Genomic DNA, 25,353 nt, shown 5'->3' with positions numbered 1-25,353 from the left:
ATCTAATCTTTTTCATATATACACTAGTTAGGATTTTCTTTTATCACATACACACATCTAACACAAGTTCTTTATATAAACACACTCACAGACACACACACACACACACACCAACACAAACTAACACACACACACTTAAGATGTCATTCACTGCCCCAAGCCTCAGGAAAACTAAGGGAGGCCTATCGGATTTGTTATGCAAGATATTACTTAAGTCGAGCAGCAATCCACCTTCCTTACTGCTAACACGGCATAGCAAACTGAGCGCCAGATTCTGAGTATATAGATAGTGTGCTTTATTGTTCTTCCTGTGTGTACGTGTGTATGTGTGTGTGTGTCTGTGTGTGTGTATGTGTGTGTGTTCTTAGCTATCTATTTTATCATTATTTTTATCAAAGTTTCTAGAATTTTTGCAGTTTTGACGCACATACAATTCCATGATTTTGTACGGCTAAGATGTGTGTGTGTGTGTGTGTTCTTAGCTATCTATTTTATCATTATTTTTATCAAAGTTTCTAGAATTTTTGAAGTTTTGACGCACACACAATTCCATGATTTTGTACGGCTAAGATATGTGTGTGTGTGTGTGTGTGTGTTATCTATTTCCATTTTCACAAGGTTGGATCAAAGACGTAAAGCATTTTTCCCCCACATTTTATCACACGAATCCTAAAACTTATGCAAACTCTTTTTACGAACAAGTAAATATACATATGAGTATTCTTGTTATATTGTCCCTCAGTGTGTATGTGTGTGTGTGTTTGTGTGTATTTACCCAGTTGTATTGACCTAGTTGTAATTTTACAGGGCCTGGGCTTACGCTCGTGTGGTCCCGTCTCCGTATCTATAATGTGTGTGTGTGTGTGTGTGTGTGTGTGTGTTTGGGGTTCTCCCTTCCCTATCTAAAGCCCAGACAGATAAGGCAATGCAAGGCTGATCAAGACAAAACAACAAGATAGGGCAATCCAGGCAAGTAGATTTAAGATGCCAGACAGCAACAACCACATAAAAAATAATAATAATATAAATGCATAAACTAGAGTGTGGCAAACAAACTGGTGGATCGACTGATTGATTGACTGGGTGAGTGATTGACTGAATGACTGGATGACTAACTTTTTGACTGGCTGAGCATCTGATTGGCTGACTGACTGACTGGATGACTTACTAGCTAGCAACATGAGCGATTGACTGACTGACTGGATGACTAACTTATTGACTGGCTGAGCATCTGATTGGCTGACTGACTGACTGGATGACTTACTAGCTAGCAACATGAGTGACTGACTGACTGCCTCTGCCTAACCTGACAAACTGAAAAACAAGAGAAGCATGAGAAGAAAAGTACGTAAATCATCAAAGAGAATGAAATGAGTGACTGAATGACTGGATGACTGACAAGCTAGTGACATGAGTGACTGACCAACTGACTGACTGCCTAACTAACTGACAAACTAAAAAACAAGAGAAGCATGAGAAGAAAGGTAAGTAGTTCATCAAAGAGAATGAAATGAGTGACTGAATGACTGGATGACTGACAAGCTAGTGACATGAGTGACTGATCAACTGACTGCCTCTGCCTAACTAACTGACAAACAAGAGGAGAAGCATGAGAAGAAAAATCAGTAAATCATCAAAGAGAATGAAATGAGTGACTGAATGACTGGATGACTGACAAGCTAGTGACATGAGTGACTGACCAACTGACTGACTGCCTAACTAACTGACAAACTGAAAAACAAGAGAAGCATGAGAAGAAAAGTACGTAAATCATCAAAGAGAATGAAATGAGTGACTGAATGACTGGATGACTGACTAGCTAGCAACACGAGTGACTGACTAACCCACAACTGCCTACCTCCCTTCCTGACAAACTGTGATACAAATGAAGAAGAAAGGTAATAAACTAAGCTAATTGTGCCCAAGTATCCCAGGCTACGAACTAAGTCAGTGGGGCAGGAGTTCAGTATCAACACCCAACACTAGGCAACTGGGGCATGGGTAAAACATGGGACACGGAGCCAAGCATGAAACTGGGGCAAGACTAGACAGAACCTGGAGCATGCGACAGCAGGAAGATAGCGGTTTTATTGTTTTTATTATTGGTAGTAGTAGTATTAGTATTTGTAGTAGTGGTAGTAGTAGTAGAAGTAGTAGTAATATAATCATTCTTCTTCATCTATCTTTTTTCCTACTTTTTCTTATTCTTTTCTTTTTAACATTTCTTTTTTAACAGTATCAACAGCAAAACTCTTCTTCATTATATTGTTATTATTATTATTATTATCATTAATTTTTTTTTTCACTTTTTCTTCCCTATATCTTTTTTTCTACCTTTTTATTCATTTTTTCTCATCATTTTTGCCCTTGAGTTGCATCCTTACTTGAAAAATGAAAGAGAAAACAAGAAAAAAAAGTTGGGATATTAGTGCACATTTCTTTTTTTTCTTTTCTCTTTTTTTTTTGGCCCTTGAGCTGCTTCCTTCCTCCCCTCCTCCCCCTTAAAAAAAATTAAAAAAATAAAAATAAATAAAATAAAATAAAAAGTTGGGATATTAGTGCACATATTTTCCTTTTCTTTTTATTTTCTTCTCTTTCCTTTCCTTTTTTTCCCCTTGAGCTGCTTCCTTCCTTCCCCCCTTCCCCCTAAAAAGAAGTTGGGATATTATACTACACATATTTTCCCTCTTCTTTTTCTTTCCTTCTCTCTTTTCTCTACTCTTTTTTTCTTTTCTTTTTTTTGCCCTTGAGCTGCTTCCTCCCCCCTAAAAAAAAAAAAAAAAGGTGTTGGGATATCATTATGCATCTGGTCAGGCAGTGGAAGTGAGGGCCCCTGAACTATAGACGCAGGAGGCAGACCAGGAAATGCCCGGAGAGTAGCAACTAGCAGCCAGGCATCAAGTCCAGCTCCAGGCCATGAGGAACTAGAGCACCAGCACCACCACCACCTCTGCCTTGCCTACCCACACTTTCACCCTCCAGTGCCTTCCTTCCCTGAACCAACCTTACTATACTGAAATGTTATGCTCCTATTGCTCACCTAACCTAACCTAACCTTTCTTATGCTATACTTATAAATGGCTGACCACTGTTACCACCACCACTACCACCACCTTGCCTACCCACACTTTCACCCTCCAGTGCCTTCCTGCCCTGAACCAACCTTACTATACTGAAATGTTATGCTCCTATTGTTCACCTAACCTAACCTAACCTTTCTTATGCTATACTTATAAATGCCTGACCACTGTTACCACCACCACTACCACCACCTTGCCTACCCACACTTTCACCCTCCAGTGCCTTCCTGCCCTGAACCAACCTTACTATACTGAAATGTTATGCTTCTATTGTTCACCTAACCTAACCTAACCTTTCTTATGCTATACTTATAAATGCCTGACCACTGTTACCACCACCAGCACCACCTCTGCCTTGCCTACCCACACTTTCACCCTCCAGTGCCTTCCTTCCCTGAACCAACCTTACTATACTGAAATGTTATGCTCCTATTGCTCACCTAACCTAACCTAACCTTTCTTATGCTATACTTATAAATGCCTGACTACTATTACTGCCACCACCACTGCCCCTACCACCAGTACCCACACTTTCTCCCTCCAATGCCTTCCTGCCCTGAACCAGCCTTACTATACTGAAACGTCATGCTTCTATTGTTCACCTAACCTAACCTTTCTTATGCTATACTTATAAATGCCTGACCACTATTACCACCACCACCACCACTGCCTTGCCTACCCACACTTTCACCCTCCAGTGCCTTTCTGCCCTGAACCAGCCTTACTAAACTGAAACGTTATGCTCCTATTGTTCTTCTTACACTATACTTATAAATGCCCGACCACTATTACTGCCACCACCACCAGTACCCTCACCACCACCTCTACCTTGCCTACCCCCACTTTCACCCTCTACTGCCTGACTGGATTGAACCTGACCTAACTGAAAAGACAAATATTACAATATTATTTTTCTTCTAATACTTCTACGTGCATGACCATTACCACCAACAGCAACAACAACAACAACCACCCCATTTCTGGCTGCCCACACTTTCACCTCCTCTTCCATACTGCACTGAAAAATGGCATACACAAGTGCGTCTACCTCACTTTACTGAACAGGCAAACTTTACACTGCAATTGTTTTTCTCTTATCTACAAATACCTCAACTTTGCCACCATCACCACCCATGACTACCATACTGCACTAAACCTGTCAGAATAGCAAGTGCCTTTACCTCACTTAGTCAAACCATTTCAAATAGCCCGTTGAGGCGTTGGCTTCTGCGGATCGTTTCCTCCCCTCTGCTCTGCCACACAGTCCCAACGCCTATATTTCCCTCTCATGCGTTAGCTATAGGTAACATATGAGAGGAAGAGATAGGTGTTGAAACTGTGTGGCAGAGCAAAGTGGAGGAAAGGACCCAAGGAAGACAATGCCTCAATGGATTCGCTAAAATGGTTTGACTATATAAATATTTAACCCCATGAAAGCGGATTTCCAACAAGACATCACCAAGCCACAGGAATGGAACAAAAAGTGGCTGCTACAATTCAATGAAGAAAAATGTAAAGTCATGCACCTTGGGAGGGGATATCCAGCAGTCCAATACCACATGGGAAACACTCCACTATCCACCAGAGGCAGAGAAGGACCTGGGACTATATGTTACCAGGCTACCAGTGAAGGCGAAGTCCGTGCCAATTGCAGCGGACGGGTTAAATGCCTCTGCCCTGTACCTATCTACCACACCTACAAAAGTGATAGGGAAGTAGGGAGTGTACAAGCAAATGACTGGTTGTAAACTCCCTTATTGCTTGATCCTTGCAGTTAGTCAGGTCTTATCTATTTCAGTCATCTATCTTTTATGTTATCTCCTGAAGTGTGTCAAGGTGAGAGATTAGTAACTTTTTGTGTATCTACTGCTCCATCTTCTTACCTATTTCTTCAACAGTAGTTCCAGCAATATCAACAACCTAACCTAACCTAGCCTAACTTTACCCAACCTAACCTAACCAATCATCTTCGTATAAGCCAACCGGCCTCTTGCAGACTCCTTATGTTCTTATAATCATTACAGCTGTGAGAATAACCACATTTAGAATCCATGTCTTTCATTCATCCAAGTCTTTAAGGTGACAATAATAACAGCTACTTTAACACTTGATTTCTAACTGTATGACGCTAGTTCAAGTCTTTTAAGTGATAATGACGGCTACTTTAATACTGACTCCTAAGTGCACGACGCTAGATATTCAAGTCTTTTAAGTGATAATGAGAGCTACTTTAACACTTGATTCCTAACTGCATGACGCTATATTATCCACCATAACCGCAGCCTGTCATACGCCAATAAATTCCTGACCCTGCAGCTCCATTGTGAAACTCGTTGTATTTATGAATCCTCTAATAACAGTGATGATAGCCGATGCAACACTCATGCTTAGTAACCAGATGACACTATTTTATCCCCCTTAACCGCAGCCTGTCATACGCCAATAAATTCCTGACCCTGCAGCTCCATTGTGAAACTCATTGTATTTATGAATCCTCTAATAACAGTGATGATAGCCGATGCAACACTCATGCTTAGTAACCAGATGATACTATTTTATCCCCCTTAACCGCAGCCTGTCATACGCCAATAAATTCCTGACCCTGCAGCTCCATTGTGAAACTCATTGTATTTATGAATCCTCTAATAACAGTGATGATGGCCGATGCAACACTCATGATTAGTAACCAGATGACACTATTTTATCCCCCTTAACCGCAGCCTCTCATACGCCACATAAATTCCCTGACCCTGCAGCTCCATTGTCAAACTCATTGTATTTATGAATCCTCTAATAACAGTGATGATGGCCGATGCAACACTCATGATTAGTAACCAGATGACACTATTTTATCCCCCTTAACCACAGCCTGTCATACGCCACATAAATTCCCTGACCTGCAGCTCCATAGTCAGACTCATTATGTTTATAAATCCTCTAATAACAGCGATGATGGGCATTTTACACTCATGATTAGTATGTAGCCAGATGACGCTAATCTATCCACCCAAAGACTCAAATAACTTAAATCATATAATCACTACAGTTCCCAACAGAGCAATTACGTTCCTAAACCACGTGCCACACTTTCTAATGCTCCTGATTTTCAAGTGATAATCCTGACAATCACTTACACACTCATCATGCATAACTAATCACCCATTATCTATCCAACCAAAGACTGTCATAACCTAATCAATTTCCTAATCCTCGTAGCTCTTTTGTGAGAATATTCAAGTTCATAATCTACACATCTTCTATTGCTCCTGATCTTCAAGTGATAACCATGACAATTGCTTTAATACTCAGGATGCATAACTGATCAACCATTATATATCCAACTTAAAACTGTCATAATTTAATCAGTTTCCTAATCCTTGTAGCTCTTCTGTGGGAGACTGATTAAGTTTATAATCCACATATCTTCTGTTGGTCCATATTTTGAAGTGGCAATCGTGACAACCACTTTAACCCGGTAGCAGCGACGGGCCAAATTTGTGGCTTTACCGTGTAGCAGCGACGGGCCAAATTTGTGGCTTTACCGTGTAGCAGCGACGGGCCAAATTTGTGGCTTTACCGTGTAGCAGCGACGGGCCAAATTTGTGGCTTTACCGTGTAGCAGCGACGGACCAAATTTGTGGCTTTACCGTGTAGCAGCGACGGGCCAAATTTGTGGCTTTACCGTGTAGCAGCGACGGACCAAATTTGTGGCTTTACCGTGTAGCAGTGACGGGCCAAATTTGTGGCTTTACCGTGTAGCAGCGACGGGCCAAATTTGTGGCTTTACCGTGTAGCAGCGACGGGCCAAATTTGTGCCACGATATAAACAACCCAAAATAGATGATACATAATCTGATCACAAATACTTTGATATATATTATGAAATGATTTGTGTAAGGGGTGATTTTTTCTCATTTTTCTCGCTTGGAGGGACCATTAAGAAACATGATCCCCGCTGCTACCAGGTTAAAATCTTACTCCTAACTAGATGACTTACTCTATCCACATTAACCAAAGCCTGTCGTAACCCAATAAACTCCAGGATCTCAGCAGCTCCTTTGTGAAACTCGTAACAATTATAACCCCATACATTTTCCACTGTTCAAGATCCTCAAGTGATTCAGAATAGCCGCCAACAACACTCAAGATTCCGAACTGGTTGACGACATATTATCCACCGTAACCACAGTCTGTCACGAGTCAATAAATTCCCTGATCTACACACCCTCAACTCATTATGCTTATATTCCACATGTTATCTGCTGTTCAAGATCCTCCAGTGACTCATACAGCTGTCATAACACCCAAGATTCCTCACCTGTTGATGCCATATTACCCACTAAAACCAAAGCCTGTCATAACCCAATAAATTCCTGATAACCACAGCTCCCCCGAGACTCGTTACGTTTATAATCCACACGTCAACAGCTGGCCCAGATCCGTCGGGGTAAGCCAATCGCATCGCTTATGACCCAGAAGTCTATCCACAAGAACAAAACAAGACGAGATGAGACGCAGAAATCTTATGATGTCAGAGTTTACATGACGCGCGCACACACACACACACACACAGAGTACACATTCTCGTGGCTTTGTGTGCGTCGGTACAGTGTCACGCGCACATACGCACACACCAAGGGCCATTTGCTGCGCACACATATATGTAATCAAGTCCCTAAATAACATAGCCACTTCACTGTCAATCCATGAGTCAGAGAGAGAGAGAGAGAGAGAGAGAGAGAGAGAGAGAGAGAGAGAGAGAGAGTGGATATGCTTGCCAAGTCTACACAACCACCATCGCCACCACCACCACCACCACTACCACCATCGTCACCACCACTAACACATCCACACACCACCACTGTTACCACCACACTGCCTCACCACCAACACTAACACTTCTCTCCTTCTTTCCTCCTTTCTCTTTCCTCCTCCTCCATCTTCTAAACATAAAAATACAAGCAATAAACTTCTAATCACAGGCTTCCTCAGTCTCTTTCTTTGTCTGCGTCTCTCTCTCTCTCTCTCTCTCTCTCTCTCTCTCTCTGAATGCCTTGCCAGATAGGATAAAGAAGCTACTAAGGAATTGAATCGTAAGTAGGTCACACATTTGTTATTGAGGTTAAGTTAGGTCAGTTCAAGTTAGGTTTTTAAGTTGGATTTTATCATTTTCTGTTTCTCTCTCTCTCTCTTGATTAAGTTAGGTTATGTTTTGTTTAGTTAGGCTTTAATCACATCCATTCTCTCTCTCTCTCTCTCTCTCTCTCTCTCTCTCTCTCTCTCTCTCTCTCTCTTGATTAAGTTAGGTTATGTTTTGTTTAGTTAGGCTTTAATCACATCCATTCTCTCTCTCTCACCTTACCAGAAATTAAAGAAAAAATTTAAGAGGAAAATCTTTAGTGGGTCATCTGTCTAGGCTCAAAGGAACACACACACACACACACACACACACACACACACACACACACACACACAAGCACGAGAGAAGACGGGGATAGTGTGTGTGTTAAACTCTACTAACTTCACATTTACTTGAGTCACAGGCGAAAACTTTGACCCCCAATTTTCAAGGAACACAGAGCTAGGATTCCGACTTACACTGACCGGTAAAATGGACTTATGGACAAATTAATACAGTAAGTTCAACCACATACAATACTTTTAATCTACTCCAAATTTTCAAAGGTTGAGAGCTAGTAACATTGACTTATACTGACCGGCAAAATGGACTCATGGATAAATTAATGCAAAGTTCTGCTTAATACAATACTCATACTTTACTCCCAATTTTCAAGGGGTACAGCTCTAGAAACACTGGCAAAATGTGAATATGGAGTAAAAAAATTTATTTAATCTTTTTTATCTTTTTTCTTGTGTGTGTGTTGTATGGAGTCAGCTCAAGGGCACATTATAATGAAACCCTTAAAAAGACACACGATAACTGGAGGGCTTTCTGCATACACGTAAATATAATGTCATGCCTAACTACGAATCTTATGAGCCCAGGTTCAATCCCAGCTCGGACAGACATGTAATACACCCAGCAGTTCATCCTCCCTTTCAAGCTGGTGGATAATTAATTGGACACCTGGGAACACATGGGAAGGATGAACTGTGGCCACCCAAACGTCACATCAAGGAGGAGAGAGTTTATGGGTTCACACAACGAGCATTTGTGAGTTTAACCTGTTAGCAGCGACGGGGCAAATTTGTGGCTTTACCATGTACCAGCGACGGGCCAAATTTGTGCTGTGATAAAGGCCCAAAAAAATAGATGATGCATAAACTGATCACAAATACGTTGATACATATTATGAAATGGTTTGTGTGAGTGATGATTCTTTCTCATTTTTCTCGCTTAGAGGGACCTTTAAGAAACATGGTCCCCGCAGCTACCGGGTCAAGAAAAAATTGGATAAATATGGATAAGGAGGCAGGATGATATTAATATGACTTATATCCTGTACACTGTGGCTAAGTCCATACATACATACACACACACAGACACACACACACACACACACAAAGTCATTCATAATTCAGCCTTGGCCACATTCCCAGCCACTCAAACACAACTATTTTGGGTGTTTTGTGTTGTCTTCCATTAAACAAACATCTCTTACAATGCTTTATGTTGCCTGTGTATGTGTGTGTGAGTGTGTGTAAAAAGTGAGTAGGCTTATGTAAGAGTTGATGCAAGCTGTCAAGTATCTGATAAATTTATGGAAACTAAGCCAGCGTGCCAAGTGTGTGTGTGTGTGTGTGTGTGTGTGTGTGTGTGTGTGTGTGTGTAGACAGGACCCAAGCCTCTGTGTGCGTCGCCTAATGCACATTCCTTCTTTTTATCCAGTTCACACTCGACAGGAGACAACAGCAGCAGTGTCCCGACCACCCCACCAGCAGCAAGGACACAGCCTCAGCCTTGCGTCTCTGGGTATGTCCACTGGCTCACCCACACCCTTACAATGCACCTCTTTTAATGGTCTGAATAGCATTGTTTTTACAGCCCTCACATCAGGCCTATAGTTTCAGCAGGGACATATCTAGATGCTTTCAGCTCGCACAACAAAAATTTCCGAAGGCCACAAAGGAGATTAGTTGGGTTCCGAGTGTTTTTTTTCATATTCACAGAAACTTTGTCAAACTATCGTCTGGCTCAATAAACTACCCATGGAAACACTAACAAAGCCTCTACGACAGCCTTAATAAATGTTGGTGTGTAAGCTGTGAAATGTTTGAGAATATGGCCAAGGATCTCTTATCTAACACCTCATATATAATGGTCCACTCAAGGAAGGAATTAAATATTTATTGAGAAAATTTGGTAGTACTTTGAATTATGCCGTCAGCCAACTATGCTAAGCACCGACATATTCAAATCCAAACAGGTTTATATACCGTAACTCTTTCTTCCTTCTTGTTTTGTATTACAAGTACTGATATATTTTTATACCTAGTTGTAAATGTGTGGTAGAGTTTGGTGCATATGCTATAGCTCTGTGTGAGGGTGGTGATCATTCATGTTCCTGTAGTGGGAAGAACCCATCACCTCAGGACACAGGGCCAGCGTGACATCCAGGTTACCACAGTTTACCTTCCCCAGCTTTCCCCAGGTACCCATTTATCTATCGACCAGCCTGAGAGGAAGGATGAGAAGCAGGGTGAGCTGTACGTTGACTATCCATGCAAGGATTTGAACCCAGGCCTGCAGATTTGTAGTCAGAGATGCTAACCAATGAACCACAGAGGCATTGTGATACATATACAGAAAGTTAGTTACTCTCACTAGGTTCCATCTCTTGAATCTCCATCAACTTTGGCTTAAACCCCTTGGCTGCAGACTCCTTACAAGACATCACAAAGCTACAGGAGTGGTGTAATAAGCGGCTGCTACAGTTCAATGAAGAGAAATGTAGTCATGCATATTGGGAGGGGAAATCCAGCATACCAATACCACATGGGAAACACTCCGCTATCCACCACAGAGACAGAGAAGGACCTGGGAGTATATGTTACCAAGCTACCAGTGAAGGCGAAATCCGTGCCAATCGCAGCGGATGGGTTAAATAAACACACAACTGGGCAACCTCTCTGTACAGGCTGTTCCATTGTTCAAGGAGTGTACAGGATATTAATCACCCTGGTGTTTTCCTGTCTACTTATCCATAGAGTTACTCATAAAAACGGGGAAACCTTTTAGTACAGGCTGTTCCATTGTTCAAGGACTGTACAGGACGTGAGTCAGCCTGGCGCTGAGTCACCCTAGTGTTTTCCTGTCTCCTTATCCATATTCATTCTCTTTATCCTCAAACTTGTGAATGGTTCTTGCTTGAGCCTCCGTTGTATTTAAACTGATCCACCCAACTTATCCATCCACTTTATCCTCCAACTCATGAATGCTTCCTGCTTGATCCACCTTTAAGTTTATATTGATCCACCCTAAAGAAAAAAGAAAAGTAAATGCCACAGTGATGAAGAATAAAGAAAGAAGGAAAATTAGTGAAAGGCGATAAAGAAAGAAAGGATATGAAAGAAGTGATAGAAATAATGAAAAAAGGAAAATTTGTGAAAGAAGAAATAAAGAAAGAAGGAAAATAAATGCAAGAGAAAACAAAAAATCAAGAAAAAAGGAAAATTTGTGAAAGAAGAAATAAAGAAAGAAGGAAAATAAATGCAAGAGAAAACAAAAAATCAAGAAAAAAGGAAAATTTGTGAAAGAAGAAATAAAGGAGGAAAATAAATGCAAGAGAAAACAAAAAAATCAAGAAAAAAGGAAAATTTGTGAAAGAAGAAATAAAGAAAGAAGGAAAATAAATGCAAGAGAAAACAAAAAATCAAGAAAAAAGGAAAATTTGTGAAAGAAGAAATAAAGGAGGAAAATAAATGCAAGAGAAAACAAAAAAATCAAGAAAAAAGGAAAATTTGTGAAAGAAGAAATAAAGAAAAGGAAAATAAATGCAAGAGAAAACAAAAAATCAAGAAAAAGGAAAATTTGTGAAAGAAGAAATAAAGAAAGAAGGAAAATAAATGCAAGAGAAAACAAAAAATCAAGAAAAAAGGAAAATTTGTGAAAGAAGAAATAAAAAAGAAGGAAAATAAATGCAAGAGAAAACAAAAAATCAAGAAAAAAGGAAAATTTGTGGTGGTAGTGTGTGTGTGTGTACAACTAAATGGCGTAAAGGAATCCAATATCACTTCCTCGGCCAGACAAAGCGCTTCTCCTCCAAGCGTCTGTGTTTTAATCTCCTCGAGGCTTCTTATGTAATCAACACAAACCAAAACGAGAAGAAAAATGCCTTGCAAGACACCACACTAATTAACTACAATCCCATTCACGTCTGTCCCCGGGGAGCTTATGTGCCTCTGCTATTTCTTCCTTTCTTTCAAACGTGTATGTCTGCCATTTACTAATCTTGCGCCTTTCTTTTCAGCAATAAGGGAGGCAGGGAGCTAAAGGTAAGGGTCGGTGCATATGCTATAGCTGTGCGTGGCGACAGTGCTCATCTCCGTCACACTGAAATTTGAGACTGTGGTGGGAGGGAGCCCTCATCCCCTTGGCTGCAGATTTCCTACAAAACCTCACCAAGCTACAGGAATGGAGCATAAAGTGGCTGCTACAATTCAATGAAGAAAAACGTAAAGTCATGCACCTTGGGAGGGGATATCCATCACACCAATACCACATGGGAAATGCTCCACTATCCACCACAGGGGCAGAGAAAAACCTGGGAGTATATGTTACCAGGCTACTAGTGAAGGCCAAATCCGTGCCAATCGCAGCGGACGGGTTAACCAGCACAGGGCCAGTGTGACATCCGGGTTACCACAGTTTACTTTCCCCAGGTTTTCCCAGGTACCCATTTATCCACCAACCCGAGAGGAAGGATGAACAACTGGGTGGGCTGCACACTGACTGCCCAGGCTGGGTTTCGAACCTGGACCCAAAGATTTGTAGTCACGGATGCTAACCACTACACACCTTTTTCTTGCATGTTTCTCTGTGTAATTCATGTTTTCACGTCCTTACTGAGAGCACTTCCTTACCTAACTGCCCCTTATGATTTTTTGAGCTTGCTTTCTTCTTATTCTGTGCCCACTCTGCCTCCTATACAAAAATAATAATAATAATAATAATAAGTAAAAAAATTGTAGGTAAATGAGAAAGTCGGCTTAAGGGAAATATTTGTGTAAAGTTATGAATTGACTCTGCTCTCTCACTCTCTCTCTTTCTCTCTCTCTCCACTAATGAGAGAGATACACCTGCCCAGACACACACAGGTGAGCAGTCACGAAGGAAGAAGAGGAGAGGAAGAAGAGGACAAGGAAGAAGACTAAGATGATAGCAAAGAGAAGACGATAAGAAAGGAGTAGAAGAAAAAAGGAGGAAGGCAGAGGTAAATGAAGAAGATAAAAAGGAAGAGGGACAGAGCAAGAGGAGGAGGAGAATGAGATGGAGAATAAAGAGGAGGAGGAGGAGGGAGAGATGAAGAATGAGAAGCAGGAGGAAGAGAAGGGTCCAATCAATAGAGATTAAAGGAGGAGGAGGAGGAGGAGGAGGAGGAGGAGGAGAAAGAACACCAGCCAAACATGTTAATAGTTCAAGCTCTCCCTTCCTTGGCCGTTCCCTCGACATCGGTTTCAATAACATTAGTCGGTCCAACCCTCCTCCCTGTAAGCTCTCTATTAAACACATTTATAGCTTAATAACTACCTATACATTATATTAATTCCCTCTATTAGTAATCGTAAGGCAGGGAAATGATGTAAGTGGTGTACCTCTTCAACAACAACAACAATAATGACAAAAATATACCTACATGAAATCCTCAATATCTTACTTTCTTTTCTTTTCATTCTGACAAACACGCATTCACTTCCCTTTTATTTTATTTTATATTAATTTTGTATATATTTTTAGTTTAACACAACACTTAATTTCTTCTTTTATATTTGTTTGTATTTCCCAGACTCAAATCTATCATAGTCTCAAGTTATATTTATTCATGCATTTTTCTCTTTAATTCTGCCAGACATTCAATGCCATCTTTAACTCCTTGACTGTGGATTTCCTACAAGAAGACATCACCAAGCTACAGGAATGGACCAAAAAGTGGCTGCTACAATACAGTGAAGAAAAATATACAGCATACCAATACCACATGGGAAACACTCCACTATCCACCACAGAGGCAGAGAAAGACCTGGAAGTGTATGTTACTAGGCTACCAGTGAAGGGATATCCAGCATACCAATACCACATGGGAAACACTCCACTATCCACCACAGAGGCAGAGAAAGACATGGAAGTGTATGTTACCAGGCAACCAGTGAAGGCGAAATCCCTGACAATCGCAGCGGACGGGTTAACTAACTAATCCACTAACAGTTACTTGGAGGTGAAGAAACTGGGGCCCCAAATTACAAGCTCTTGGTAAACAAATCCCTACCAGACTATTATTTTGTGATGTGCTGTAACAAAACTTCCTTCATATTTCCCTGGTACTAATTGATTAACCGATTGATTGGGGTATTATCATGGTGAGGTCGATATTCTTAAACGCCACCAACTCTCACATCAATTATTTCTGAGGGCCAACAATGAGGTAAAATGCGTTCTCATGAGTGGTGTTTAGAGTTCATGGTAGAGACGCCTTGTCAGACTCGCACGAGGGTCATAAAACTAACTATGAAAGCCCCATAAAAACTCCTCAGAAAACCATGTTAAATGTGTGTGCCAGGGTGATGAAATGGCTCTAAGTGACTTGTTCATTACACTTTCTGGCACTATTTTCCTTTATTTCTCTCCCGGGACAGCCAAACACACCCTTCTCAACACATGCTCCAGTAAATTTTCTTCATATTTCCTTGGTATTGACTGATTGGTGTATTGTCATGGGTGTGAGCATTGCATTGTACATTCTGGCACTAATTTCCTTCTATTTCTCTCAGGGGACAGCCAAACACAGCCTTCTCAACATGTGCTCCAGTAAAATTCCTTCGTATTTCCTTGGTATTGACTGACTGGTGTATTGTAATGGGTGTGAGCTTTGCATTGTACATTCTGGCACTAATTTCCTTCTATTTCTCTCCTGGGACAGCCAAACACAGCCTTCTCAACATGTGCTCCAGTAAATTTCCTTTGTATTTCCTTGGTATTGACTGACTGGTGTATTGTAATGGGTGTGAGCATTTCATTATACATTCTGGGATTATTTTCCTTTATTTCTCTCCCGGGACAGCCAAACACACCCTTCTCAACACATGCTCCAGTAAATTTCCTTCGTATTTCCTTGGTATTGACTGACTGGTGTATTGTAATGGGTGTGAGCATTGCATTGTACATTCTGGCACTAATTTCCTTCTATTTCTCTCAGGGGACAGCCAACACAGCCTTCTCCGCCGGATGACGATGAAACTAATTTGATCATTCTTCTTCCAATATCCTCCTTTGTGTATCTTAACGGGAGGAGTCGGTTATGGGCATTTTTATCATACATTTTTTCAGCTCTTGATTAGTCTTCTTTGCCATAATAAAAGAAAAAAATGGTGGTACAGTAGTTAAGGTTGGGTGCATAGGCTGTAGATGTGCGGGGCTGTGTTGCTCATCTCCTTTGCACTGACCCTCTGCTTCCTCTACTATAAAAATTTGCTTAAGCTGTTAACCAACTGGAGCCAACCACCTGAGCCTCTCCAAGAAAGCCTACAAGCACTAAGGGCCTGCACATAGAGAAGAGAGGAAATACAAGCCCCATGTAATCACAGCTTGGCACACTGACCGCCAAAACAAGAGACAAAGGATGACTGGAGCAAACTACTACTGCTGCTCTCCTTGTTCTCACTTCCCTCATAGGGCTGGACAGAAACTAGAGCAACCTACTACTACTTCTCTTCCTCACACTTAACATCCTCATTTTCTCTTATGGGCCAGGACGGAAACTGGAGCAAACTACTACTGCGTACTTCTCTTCTCGTTTAACGCCCATATTTTCTTTTACAAGCCTGGATGGAAACTGGAGCAAACTACTACTTCTCTTCTCGTTTAACGCCCATATTTTCTTTTACAAGCCTGGACGGAAACTGGAGCAAACTGGCCCAAGCAACCACGCCCACTAACACATTTGAAGATGGAAGGATAACGCTTAATAGACAAAGGGCACTAGAGCAATCTGGCCATAACAACCCCACCCACCAACACCAATGAGGATGGAGGAGCAATGCACATCGGCCTCTTCAAACAATTAAATGACATGGGAAACTAGGGCAATCTGGCCAAAACAACCCCACCCAACGTCAATGCACACCAGCCTCTTCAAACGATTAGGTGACATGGGAAACTGGAGCAGACTGGGCAACACTACATTCACTAATACTTGTGAAGATGGAAGAGTAATGCACAGAGGCCTCAAAAATGATTAGGTTAAAAGAAACACGATTGTCCATTACGCTCGCTAATTCAACATTTAAAGGACACCCCACCTACATCATCAACGGGGAACAACCACACCCACTAGTACCTGTGAAGATGGAATAGTAATGTACAGAGGCTCCAATAAATGATCAGGTTAAAAGAAACATAATTGTCCCTTACGCTCGCTGATTCAACGTTTGCAGGACACAGCACTTACATCATCAACAGGGAACAACCACACCCACTTATACCTGTAGTGAGATACCAGTAACACACAGGCCTCAACAAACGATTCAGTTAGTTCAAGAAGTTCAGACATCTTGTACGTTCATGGGGTGATAATGAACATGATTAACAGGGGAACTCTTTCGCCAGATCATTCCTATTTGCATTTACAGGAGCAATGCTGAGTGGGACTTTTTGTTTTCTTTATGTTTTTGTCCTTGAGCTGCTTCCTCTACTGTAAAACAAACGAAAAACATAGGAGTGTGCGAAATACCTCATAACCTAACACAGGCACTTATTGATGATTGTGAGGCTTATTGTGTTTTGCATTTTGGGGGGTCACAAGACTTTTAACTGAACTTAGGGAAGGCTTAAAATATTTGTAAGTTCATATACGTATTTGTTGTGGTCTTTGTCCTCAACCCCACACATATGTTACAGGCAAGTATATTACAAACTGGTGTGTATATCAACAGCTGACAGAGCTTGGGGAGGGCTCACAATTACTTGCTCATAAAGTTTCTGAGGTCTTTGCTCGCAAACCCCTCGTATGTTAGGGAGAAGTGTATTACAAACTGGTGTATAAATAGCAGACACATAAATAAAGGTTCACCCTCACCCTCATTACTAGCAGCCTCTGGGCGTCGGGTGCCAAGCGACAACACTGAACAAACACCTTGTCAACAACCACCACAGCAAATTTTTTATTAAAGAAAAGGAGGCAGCTCAAGGGCAAAAAACAAAAAATATAAACAGAAAAAGCTCGCTATGCTATACACTGCTCGGGCAAAAGGAAAATGAACAAGAGGCCAGGAAAGGTCAATTACGGGTGGAAGAAGCCATCCACACCACTAATGGACTTGTAACCACCAGCACGCTTCCACCAGAACCATAAGCCCACCAGCACTATGAACCTGGACATGATAAAAAATAAATGAACTAAATAAAAATAAATGAGACCCTGCCCTGCCCCGCCCAGCAACAAAGCCGGGAGTCACAGTAACAGAGATACAAGTTCTAACACCTCTGATTCGTATCATGGTGTGCTAACCACTACACCATGGAGGCACCTAACCTAACTAAAAATCATGCCGCTAACCTAACCTCACCTCACCTATTGCCAGAGCATGAGGTATGGTATGATATATATATCGTTATTTTGTACCACAAGGAATCCCTTTAGCCAGAGCCAGGGAACATCCAGGAAACTTTGGGGGAATGTCAGGGCTGGGTATGGTTGAAAACTAGTGTATTGAGAACAAGTAAAACAAAGTGCTGATGTTAGGGGTCACGAGAGTTTCAAGATTCTAGGAAAAAAGTCACGAGTGCCAGAGCGTTTGGAATTGCTCTTCTATAAGAATTAAGTAACAAAATACCACACAATGAGCAAAGGACTTGAAGAGGACATACCACGAGGACCAGATTTACTAAGAAGCATACACCATAACCATCCCATACCATTTGAGAAACTGTATTAACACAGTGCCATGTCAAAATCAGTGTAATACAACTTTTCCCATTGAATAATAACCTTGGAGGTATGCCACAAACATCAACCTTTTGAAGGATGGCCCAATACCAGTTGAGGGTCAGCTCTTCATCATACACAATAAACCACACATGGAATTATACTGGATATACAACCTAACAACCCCATACAATATCTTAAAACAACTTTTTGTCTCCATTAGAACCTTGAAGACATACCACAAACTTTAATCTTTTTGTAGGATAACCCAGCGCCAATCATGGGTAAGAAATACATCATAAAAGGTTAATGAGCAAACCACATGAGTAACAATGTATATCCTCATGTAAAAGTTGATCTTGGGGACAATTTGATCTCATCCAAAGCTATATAATGTTTGATGAATGAATAGAATGGGTGTGAAAGGGAGAGAGAGCGCGGCAGCGAGAGCAAGAGGGAGAGAGAACTAGACAGGGCTGAACAGGAGTGTACCATGGCATATGCATAAGAGGGTGAGAGATAGCACCTGTATTATCTCTTTTTTTCCTTCAACGATTACGGAAGAGTGCCAAGTAAAAAAGTCACTCGATAGCCAGAAACGACGAAGGAGACTCTCAACCAAGACCAAAGAGGAGCAAATGGAGATAAAATTGACCCTCACAGAAAAATAACAGAAGCAGCCGAACAACCAAACTAACAATGGTAATGGAGAAATCTTATATGTCAGGGCAAACGGAGATGGTGCTGAAATTTGCAAGACCACAACCATGGGAAACATATGGATAAAATTTAGCTCATAAGAAAAGTAACAGTAGCAACCAGACAACCAAAGTAACGGCAGTAACAGAAGAATTGTCTACATCAGGGCAAACAGAGATGATGATAAAATTTGCCACCTAGAAAATACATAAAGTCAGGGTAGACAGAGAACCAGGTGGAAAGTTGAATTTAGAGCATTTGCCGGAGCAGGATGGAGGACACTAACACCAGACAGAGAACCAGGTGGAGAGTTGAGTTTAGAGCATTAACCGGAGCAGGATGGAGGACACTAACACCAGATAGAGAACCAGGTGGAGAGTTGAATCTAGAGCATTTGCTGGAGCAGGATAGGGATGGAGAAGGATGTTGGGAAAGAGTGGACTAGTAATGGCTGATAATAATGATGCTGTAATAGTAGGAGTAACAGAAGTAGGAAAAATAACTGGTGGAGCATTTGCCAGAGCAGGGCAGAGTACATTAACCCCAGAGAGGTGGAGAATGGTGTTGGGAATAGCCATGGACTAGTAACAGCTGATAATAATGATGTTGTAATAGTAGTAGTAAAAATGGCAATAGTGGTTGTAAGAGCATTTACCCGACCAGGACGGAGTACACTAACATCAGGCGGAGATGGAGAGGGATGTTCGGAAGGGCAATGAACTGGTAACAGCTTTAGATAATGATACTGTAATAATCATAGTAGTAGTAGTTATTGGTGGGTGTGAATCTGTAGAAAATAGTATCTGGGTATAAAATCACTGCAAAAAATCTCTCAATACGCAAAATATGGTATACATGAAAAATATGGGTTGCAATACAAAGATATATAATTGTACACATATAATAAAAAAATATATATGGATTCATTTCTATCTTAAACTCTCTCTTTCACTCTCATCTTAACTTACCTGAGATGAGTTACTAAGGGAAGGAAGGAAGGAAGGAAGGATGGAGTGAAGGAAGGAAGAATGAGAGGAAGGAAAGGAGTGAAGGAGAGGAGTTATGATGGAGAGGAGAAAAGTATAAGTAAGAATGAAGGAGATACAGAAGGAAGAATGTAAGAAGGTAAGAAGGAAGGATGGAAAAAAGGAAGGAGAGAAGGAAAAATACGGAGAAGAGAAGGAAGGAGGAGAGAAAGGAAAGGAGGAAGAGCAAAAGAAAACTGATCATGAGAGAAAATCGAAGAAACTGAATAAAGAAGAAATGAAAAGGAAGGAAAGAAAGAAGATAGATAGATAGATTAAAAGAAGTTCCTCTTGCCCTTTACAAGATGGAAATGGAAAATGGGAGACCAATGAATAAATAAATAAAATCAGTTCCTATTAAATGAGAGAGAGAGAGAGAGAGAGAGAGAGAGAGAGAGAGAGAGAGAGAGAGAGAGAGAGAGAGACTACCTGGGCACAAACTCATTAGGAGAAAAGGGAGGAAAGGAGGTAGAAGAGGAGGAGGAGGAGGAAAGGAATGAGGAAAAAATAAAAAAAGAGGGATAAGGAGGAAATGAGGTAAGAGGAGGAGGAAGATTACATAAATGAGGGAAATAGAGGAAAAAGGAAGATAAGGAGGAAATGACTTACAAGGAGGAGGAGGAGGAGGAGGAGGAAAGAAGCAGAAGAGATAGAGAAGAGGAATAAGAGGAAGATAAAGGGAAAAAAATGAGAACAGGAGGAAAGGTGATGACCAGAGGAAGAGGAGGAGGAGGAGGAAAGGAGGGAGATAAAGAGATAGATAAGGAGAGGAAGAAGATATGGAGGAAATGGAGGGAGGGAGAGAAAAACCCCTCCAACACCTATTTCTCTCCATATGATGTAAGACTAATGCTCAGGAGGGTATTTAGGTCATGGAGAAAGAGGAGGAGGAGGAAGAGGAAGAGAGAAGAGTGGATAGAGAATGGGAGGAAAATAAAAAGGTGGAGGTGAAGAAGTAGGAAAGAGAAGGAGGAAGAGAAGAAGGTAGAGAAGGAGGAGGAAGAGGAAGAAGGAGGAAATAAATAAATGGAATAGGTAAGGGAGAGGGAAAAGAAGGATAAGGAGGAAGAGGAGGGGAAGAGAAATGATGAAGGAAAAGGAGAAGTGGAAACAGGAAAGAATAGAATGAAAGGAGGAAAAAATAGATAGAGTAGATGAATGAAGGCAATAGAATAATTGATAGGAAGGTAAGACTGTGGATAAAAGGGAGACAGGGAGAGGTGGATAAAGGGATAGAATAAGAATAGAAGGAACAAGGAAGAAGAAATGGATAGAATGGATGAAATGGAATAGAAGGAGAGGAGAAAGAGGGAATGGAATGGAATGGAAGGGAAGGGAAAAAGGTAGGAAAAGAAGAATAAGATAAAAATGTGTAAAAAAGAGGAAATAGAGGATGGTAAACTAACTAAAGATGGATAGATTGAAGGAGGAAAGGCAGAGATGGAGAGAAAAGGAAGGGGAGAGATGGAGGAAAGGAAGGAGAGGTAAGGTAGAGCACAGCAGACAACCACCAGTACAAGAAAACTATAGATTCACACCCAGGACCCTATAGCACCAAGCATACACCTGGAGGCAATAGTACAGGTGTGGAGGGAAGAAGAGAGGAAAGAGTGGAGGGATGGAGGAGAGGGAGGGGAGGTAAGGTAGGGAAAAGCAGACAACCACCACCACCACCACCAGTACAAGAAAACTATAGAATCACACCCAAGACCTCATTACACCTGGAGGTCAAATGACAGGTGTGGAGGGAAGAAGGGAGGGTCTGGGTGGAGAGGTGGAGGAAACTTTACCTCCTCACCTCTTCCATCAGCTGTTTGGCCTCCACGTCCTCCACCTCAACCTAACCACGCCCCGGCCTCTCCGCACCTCCACAGCCGCCCTTTCCTCCACATACACGTTAGGGCACAGGAAAAGGGCAAAAGAAAGGGCAGAAGAAAGGGACAGGTAAAGGGAATAATGGCAGCAAAGGGCCCTTCTGCACTCACACTACAACCTCAAGGAAAGGGTAAAACAAAGGGTAGAATACATAAGAACATAAGTATATAAAAGAAAGGGCTGGAAAAGGGCAGAAGCAAAGGCCTGGAGGAGGATACCATGGCAGCTTGGGGCCCTGATCACCTTTATGCATATACACACTAAGACCTCAGGAAAAGGGTAAAACAAAGGGCAGGAAAAAAGTGACAGAAGAAAGGGCTGGAAAAGGGCAGAAGGGGACTAGGAACATATCATGGCAGCCCAGGGCCCTTATCCACCTCAGGAAAAGATTGAAATAAAAGCCAGGAAAATGGTAAAATAAAGGCCAGGAAAACGGTAAAAGAAAGGGCAGGAAAAGGGCAAGAGAAAGGGGCGGAAAAGGGCACAAGAAGGGGACTATAGGAGGATATCATGGCAGCCCAGGGCCCTTATTATAAACACTAAGATCTCAGGAAAAGGGTAAAACAAAGGGCACGAAAAGGATAACAGGAAAAGGGCAGAAGAAAGGGTCTGGATGAGGGAATAAGGGCAGAAGAAGGGGACTGGAGGAGGATATCATGGCAGCCGCGGGAAGATCCATGTCCCTCATACTTACTACTGATTTTCATGCCCGGGAAGGATACAGATGGCGGCCCTTTATTCCCGTCGGCAAAGCTTGTGGTTCTGGGTCGCCCACTCATGGTCGGGGGGTTTCACACGAGGAGGGAACACGATAAAAACCTCGTCTCATTTCACGACCACTGCGGGACCTCGACTCGTGATGGCGCTGACAGGTCCATCTTTCGACCACTCTCTCTTTCTCTCTTCCCTTCCTCCCGGGGCCACTAGAGCCTCACGACCCCCGGGGCACACATGGGGGAATCCACGGGTGAATTATCTTTATTTTCTCTAGCCGTGCTGGGCCCCGCGACGCTGGGAGAGGGACTGGGAGAGGTACTGAGCGCAGGACATTATTGATCCATGGCTGCTGTGGGTGAAGATGCCTCCCCAGGGCCTCATGCCACCCTTTTCCCCCAGTCCTCTCGCCCTTGTTTCAGCCTTGTAGCCACTGGTAAAAGCCTTAGCCCTTGGTCCAGCGTCAGGTCGGCCAGGAGATAATGTCCTCCGAGTCAGGGGTGAGAGACTGGTGGCCTGCGACGTTATTGGAACAAGATGAAGAAGCTGCCATTGACCGCAAGCTGAAGGGCCAACCACCGCCCTTGTCTCATGGCCTCTCGTCTCCCCCTACAGGCACATCCACAGCCTTCATTCTGCCTGTACTTGTAGATTTTCACCTGTATCTTCCTTTCCGGTCAATCCAATCTAGAGTTTAATTAGTGGAACATGATGAATAAGCTGCCATTGACCGCAAGCTAAGGGGCCAACCCGCACCACCCTCTCCCATTCTCTTCCCTCCACCCCATTAACAAATACCGCCTTCCCATTTAATATTTTGTAGTGTTTCACCTTAGATTCTCTTCTATTGCCCTGAGGATGCATGTAGTTTATTTATTGGACCCATAGGCTGCCATTGACCGCGGGCTGGAGGGCCAATCAACGCCTGTCTCTTATGCCTCCTCGTCCCTTCCCAAGAAATAAGTACCAGGTTCCCTTTTATTGTTTCATGATTTTCCACTTTCATCCCCCCTTTCTGCCCCTTCCCATGCCCTTGAGGTTACATATCGTTTAATAATCTTTAGTTCTATATGTGTATTGTTGCCGTGAAGGTGGAGGAAGAGGGTTTATTAGGGGTGTTTCATAATATTCTTCGTGGCCAAGGTGGGGAATGGCTAAAAGTACCAAGTTACCTTTTATTGTTTCATGATTTTCCACCTTTATCCCCCTTTCCCAACCATCCCCATGTCCCTGAGGTTACATATCGTTTAATAATCTTTAGTTCTGTATGCGTATTATTGCCGTGAAGGTGGAGGAAGTAGGTGTATTTGAGGTGTTTCATAATATTCTTCGTGGCCAAGGTGTGGGATGGCTGCTGTCCTGACGTCATGACAAGTGAGATTCCATGTCCGCACTGGGTTTAATGAATGAACTTGCACCTTGTAGTCATAAAGCACCGGATATTATAGAGATTTTAGGGGTGATGAGGTTATTATGAGGAAAATGAGGGCAGGGAGGTGCGTGTGAGGGTGTGTTGGGGAGGTGAAGGGAGGAAGGGATGTCTATGGGTTGTGTGTCCCCCGTGAACGGAATTTAAACGTCTCGTGCCCGCCCTGCACTTCCTTGTGTTTGTCCCTGTGGCCAGCTGACCCACATTCACACAAGGCCGGGGACACACACACACATACACACACACTTTCCCAACATATAGATACACTCATATTCCCTGACACACACACACACACAAACACACACATATAGATAGATACACTCGTTTAACACACACGGACACACACACACACTTTCCCTACATAGATACACTCATATTTCTGACACACACACACACACACACTTTCCCTACATGGATACACTCATATTTCTGACACACACACACACACACACACACACACACACACACACACACACACACACACACACACACACACACACACAGCCTAACTATTTCCACACATACATTCACAATCATCATCCTGACACACACACACACACACACACACACGAGTTGCTAGCCCCCGTTGCCCAGTGTCCCGAGTGTTTATACAAGGACGAGCTCTTTTTTTCTTTTTCTCTCCCTATAATTTGTGCGCGCGTGCTACATCCTGTGTGTGTGTGTGTGTGTGTGTGTGTGTGTGTGTGTGTGTGTTTAAGGGTTATGAGTGTATGTATGTATGTTGGTAGGTGTGGGAAAGTGTGTGTGTGTTTGTGTGTGTGTGTGTGTGTGTGTGTGTGTGTACATGTGTGTGTGTGTGTGTGTGTGTGTGTGTGTGTGTGTGTGTGTGTGTGTGTGTGTGTGTGTGTGTGTGTGTGTGTGTGTGTGTGTGTGTGTGAACTTTGGTAGTCTAATGGTGTATAAACTAGATTTATGGTCTATAAAGGAGATGGTGTGTGCATGCATGTACTCGTAGATGTACACACACACACACACACACACACACACACACACACACACACACACAGTAGATATAATTCCTATGCTAATTAATGTATGTATTTATATAGTGATGATAATAATAATAATAATAATAAAAATAAGAAGAAGAAGAAGAAAATAAGAAGAAATCGTAACAGAATAAAACAGGGCTGGAGTATTCGTATTTGATCACATTATTTATATCTATTAATGTTCATCTTCGAAACCTCGTAGTTATTATATAGAGGTTTTGCAGCTGACGTCATCAGTGGGGGTGCGGGTGTAGCGCGGGCCTGCACGGCCATCTTGGTGGTCAGTGGTGGTGGTCACTTATCAAAGCAAACCTTGGTGGGGGCTAAACAAGTGTTCTGTGTGTTCGTCATGGGATACGTATGCTGTGCGGAAGCTGTGTCATTTTATAGATTTTCAGCGAATCCAGAAGCGCGGGG

At 42.2% G+C, this 25,353-nt stretch overlaps 1 protein-coding gene across 2 annotated transcripts in view; it reads right to left on the bottom strand.

Moving 5' to 3' along the window:
* The window catches only part of LOC126985878 (protein kinase shaggy-like), a 71,954-nt gene extending 48,915 nt beyond the window's left edge, over positions 1-23,039 (bottom strand). The window contains exon 1 of one of the 2 annotated variants that reach the window (XM_050841366.1): positions 22,475-23,039. In XM_050841366.1, the coding sequence (XP_050697323.1) occupies positions 22,475-22,559 (85 nt within the window). In that variant the 5' untranslated portion in view covers positions 22,560-23,039. The remainder of the gene's footprint in view (positions 1-22,474) is intronic. The other variant, XM_050841368.1, reaches the window with a different exon arrangement.
* Positions 23,040-25,353: the final 2,314 nt, after the last annotated feature.

This window comes from Eriocheir sinensis, chromosome 60 (assembly GCF_024679095.1).
Source record: "Eriocheir sinensis breed Jianghai 21 chromosome 60, ASM2467909v1, whole genome shotgun sequence".
Classification (NCBI taxonomy): domain Eukaryota; kingdom Metazoa; phylum Arthropoda; class Malacostraca; order Decapoda; family Varunidae; genus Eriocheir; species Eriocheir sinensis.
This window is presented reverse-complemented; position numbering and strand designations above follow the sequence as displayed.